This window comes from Cajanus cajan, chromosome 8, assembly GCF_000230855.2.
Source record: "Cajanus cajan strain Asha chromosome 8, NIPB_CcT2T_4, whole genome shotgun sequence".
Taxonomy (NCBI): domain Eukaryota; kingdom Viridiplantae; phylum Streptophyta; class Magnoliopsida; order Fabales; family Fabaceae; genus Cajanus; species Cajanus cajan.
Window position 1 is genome coordinate 9,227,966 of NC_138524.1, and position 4,379 is coordinate 9,232,344.

Here is a 4,379-nt window from a genome sequence, read left to right on the forward strand (position 1 = left end):
TTTTATTTATTTCCTTTCATCTAAACTATATTTTATAATTTTTTTTGTTGATTTTTAACATTTTTACAAACAAATATGACATTTTTTTAATCTAAACCATTATATATAAAATTATTTAAAATCATTGTTATTTAAATATTATGTAATTTCAGTATTTTTTACTGATTCAATATTTTAATCTCAAATATTTAAGATAAAATTTAATGACTAATTTAATTTTCTTCTTGATGCAAATAGAAAATAATAATTGACTTTTATGCTTCAAGTCATTGACACTCTGTTGAAGGAATATCTTTGGTAATGGTTGTTTCAATAAAGTGCCCTTAGCTCGTGTCCAGAGATGCCCAACTTTCTCCACTAACTCATGATGAATGTACTTTCCTTGCAAGATAGGTGGATCCCCCTCTTGCATCAATAATCAAATTGTATATCTCAAAATCTTATGATATCAAAGTATCAAACATTTGTCTCTCAATAATGGGAGCATTTAATAAATGAATTAAGAATGTTCTGGTTAAAAATAAAGACAAACACATACATGCTCATACATATTTACTTATACGTCTCCCAAGTAGTTTACATAAAATTGCATCAATATCAATGATTCTATGTCTTTTATACAAATTTTTGGTTAGGCGCTAGAAATACTCAAATATATTTGTGAACACTTTATTTTTGATTTTGCGAACATCCATGCACTCTTTTGTTTGTGTTCCTAGTACTTTGTTTTGCTTTGGACTTTTCTTTGGTCATAGACGAGGGCTTTGTTATCTGAGAAAAATAATGTCTTTGGTTGGTGGGGTCTATAGACTGTTCATCTTTGTAAGACTCCACTATATATATATATTTTCAGTTGTTTGGTTTCCCTCCAATCCTCATTCAGAAAGTTAAAGAGAAAAACTTTATTTTGGTCGTTGGAAAAAATAGCACTTTAGTAAGTTAGTTACTTAAATATAAAGTTAATTAGAATTTATCTTTTGCACAGTTTCAAAATTTTCATTATCAACTCATTACTAATCCAAATGTCACTTAAAATAGTGTGTATAAGACTATGTTTAAATACAAGTTATAAGCTTTTTTAAAAGTTTTTTTTTAAATAAATATTATTTTCAGTAGAACTTTTAATTTGTAGCTAAATAGATTTTAAAAGTGATAATCATTATACCATTACAAGTGAAATTAATGTCAATCTAATGAGTTGAAATATAATCATTGCAGAAATAAAATGAAATAAAAAAAAGTTATAAATCATTATCATATCACACGCCAACATATGATAAACGGTTAACTTTTAGAATAATTGTTTTATCAATTATATTAATGATGATTTTTATTAATTAATTATATAATTTTTTACACAAAAAATTTAAATTCTAACCATAATTACAAGTCATCAATTTTATCATATATGACAATTTATAATTTTAAAAAATTATCAGTGAACATGATTCATATAATATTTTAAAAGACAAAATTGACAATCAAAAAATAATATAAACTTGTAAAGTGTGACTTTTGCTCGTTAAATATTATTTTAATTAAATTTAATTATTAAATCAATTTTTAAAATTTTGAAATTATAATATTTTCTTTTTTTACTTATTTTTGTTTTATATTAACTTTAAAAGTTTTATTATAACATTAAAAGATGCGACATTTAACTCAATCAATTTGAAAAAAGAAAAAGAAAAAAAGAAGAAGAAGATATTATTTTAGTTTATTCAAAATTCTGTATCACTTGAAGTTCGTGTATTAATACAATATTTCATTTTAGAATATCTTCATATCTTTAAAATAAATGTTGGTCATATAAGATCATTTTGACAGAATTAACTAAATGTGATATCATTATTCTGACCATACAAATTAACATGTTATACTCAAGTAAAAGGAGGAATAGAAAAATTAAATTTATAAGGATTAAATCGTTGAGATTTATGTCTAAGATAATAATATTGATACACAAATATGTTTTTCAGAACAAAAATAAAAGTTTATTCTAGGATATAGAAATATGCCTTTGTCGATTTGCCGTAGGAAAAAAAAAAGTTAAAATTAAAAATTTGAAACTATTTTCAACTATCTTGGGCTTGGGCCTGGGCCTGGTTTTCCTGCTGCTGCTGATAATTCAATGGCCTCCTGAAAAGCATAATTTGTGGCTCGGGACGATGAATTGCATAATGAACCCAACCACGGCTCTGCTTAACCCCAATTGCTCGCCACTCGATCTATAACATAAAACCAAAACACAATACCAAAATAGTCTCAAATACAATACAAAATAAAATATAATAACAACCTTAAATATGTGTTTAGATTATAATTAGAAAATTAAGTTAAATTAAAATTAACTTTCTAAACCGTCTTTAAAAAAGCAACACTTTTTTTTTACTTTTGATTCGATTAATGTTTACTTATGATTTACACTCAATGAATTGAAAAAAAAAAGTTTTAAATGTCTAATCAAACATATCCTAAGTAATTAGATTTGCATATGAAAATCACATCACCTAAACTTTTCATTGGATAAACTTTACACACAATGCAGAAAATTGAAGGAAAAAAGTAATCACTAACTTCGGAGAGAAGTCGATTCCGGGGAAGCAGCTTGGCCACTTCACGAGGCAGAGACACGTGTCTGAACAATAAAAATTAATATAAAAAATCCTCAAATTTAAGTTAATCAGAAAGAAATAGAAAAATCAAATCTCATTTCATATTTAAGAAACTCAGGTATCTTGGACTGATCTGCATGTACCTATATTCATAAGTATCATCGAAGTACTTATCAGAGTAAAGAATATGAGACATCCTCGAAAACTAGGATTTGTGACTATGCTCGATTCAATCTGCTAACAGGCAAAACAAACATTTTCAAGGTAAACAATTGAATAATTTGAAATGACATGGAAAGAGAAAATGAAGAAAGATATAGTACTTACCTGAGTGAGATTGCAGAGTAGAGTGTGCGGAGAAGGGAAGAATATATTGTACTATGATATTTGACACAAAAGGAGTATTGCTTGGTTATGCATTTATTGAAGATCTCAACGTATTAGGATTCTATGTGATTGCTTAGTTGCATGGATAATTTTCATAATTACAAATATGTTGAATTAATTTCTTTAATGATTGATATGTACTGTATGTTACAGATTTTTTGGATTGATTTTCCTAGATTAATTTTTCAAATTACATGTTAATTAAGACAAATTAATCATGTAATTTTATTATTTGATTCTAAGATTTTGTTTCTCTAGTTTGGTGAGCAATCCTTTTTTCATGTTGGAATCATGTATTTTGAAAATCATATTTAAAAAAAAAAAATTAGAATGTCATAAATATGCTTGATATATCTAAAGTAGTTATATAAATAAAAGTTATAATTTTAAAAAAAAATTCTCTCCTTTATAAAGATGTTAAAATTGATCAAATCATTGGTTCACCTGATAAAACTAAATTATACTCTTTATTTTAATATCTAAAAAAAAATTGGATTAATTTGATTTAATCTAATGGACTAAATGAATTGGTAAAAATTAGGTTTGAAAGATATTAAAGTTATTTTCATTTGATATTTTTTTATTTCTTTTAAATTACATAAAAATTGGTAAAAAAAAATATAACTTGTATAAAAGTTGGATTAAAATCTTTCTCGTACTTTATCTAATAGGTTAGGTTATCCTAACCCATTTAGTAATTTAGTTCTTTGTAAAAATATTGGATTCTATTCTTGTGAGATCTATTTGTTAAAATAATCTCTCATAAAAAATTAAGCTTTAGTGAAATATAATTAAAAATAATTATTTGAAAAGTTAGATTCTTAAAAAACTTGAGAGATTTCCCTACTAAACACCTAAAATTGGCACATGAAAATTATCGATAAAAATACATATTCTGAGTTTAATTTATCAATAATTGTCAATCATGAAATTATCAAATACATAATCTAAATTTAATTTGTTTATCTATAAAAATTATATTTAATCTATAAGTCTATTTATTATTTTTATAATAATTTAACACTAAAATAAGAATAAAAATATTAAATTTTGTATAAATCAAGTTTAACATATTATAATATAAACATATTTCTGATACTTAATTTGACATTCATAATAACAAGTTGTTTAAAGATATTTTTGTAATAACAAACTTAAATATGATATAAATGTATCTTTTAATAAACTTACAATTTTCACTCTTAATAGAATACATCATATTTTTTTTAGAAGATAATACAGCATACTTAACATTTAAAAAATTATAAAATTTATATATATATATATATATATATATATATATATATATATATATATATATCATTTAAAGACGGTTTGACCTAATAAAAATTAACGCTCGTAACTGAATCAAGAAAC

General features: G+C 23.8%; 1 protein-coding gene across 2 annotated transcripts; it reads right to left on the reverse strand.

The window, feature by feature from the left end:
- Positions 1-1,976: 1,976 nt before the first annotated feature.
- LOC109798617 (cyclin-dependent kinases regulatory subunit 1-like) lies at positions 1,977-3,869 on the reverse strand. 2 transcript variants are annotated; one of them, XM_083062443.1, is made up of 4 exons: positions 2,943-3,869; positions 2,759-2,849; positions 2,578-2,638; positions 1,977-2,228 (listed from the first exon to the last, which is right to left on the reverse strand). In XM_083062443.1, exons 2-4 carry the CDS (start codon positions 2,809-2,811, stop codon positions 2,076-2,078), a joined length of 267 nt encoding a protein of 88 aa, XP_082918569.1. In that variant the 5' UTR covers positions 2,812-2,849; positions 2,943-3,869; the 3' UTR covers positions 1,977-2,075. The 2 variants fall into 2 exon arrangements, with proteins under 2 accessions (XP_082918569.1, XP_029127236.1); XM_029271403.2 differs by having other exon boundaries at positions 2,759-3,869.
- Between the last annotated feature and the right edge of the window lie 510 nt (positions 3,870-4,379).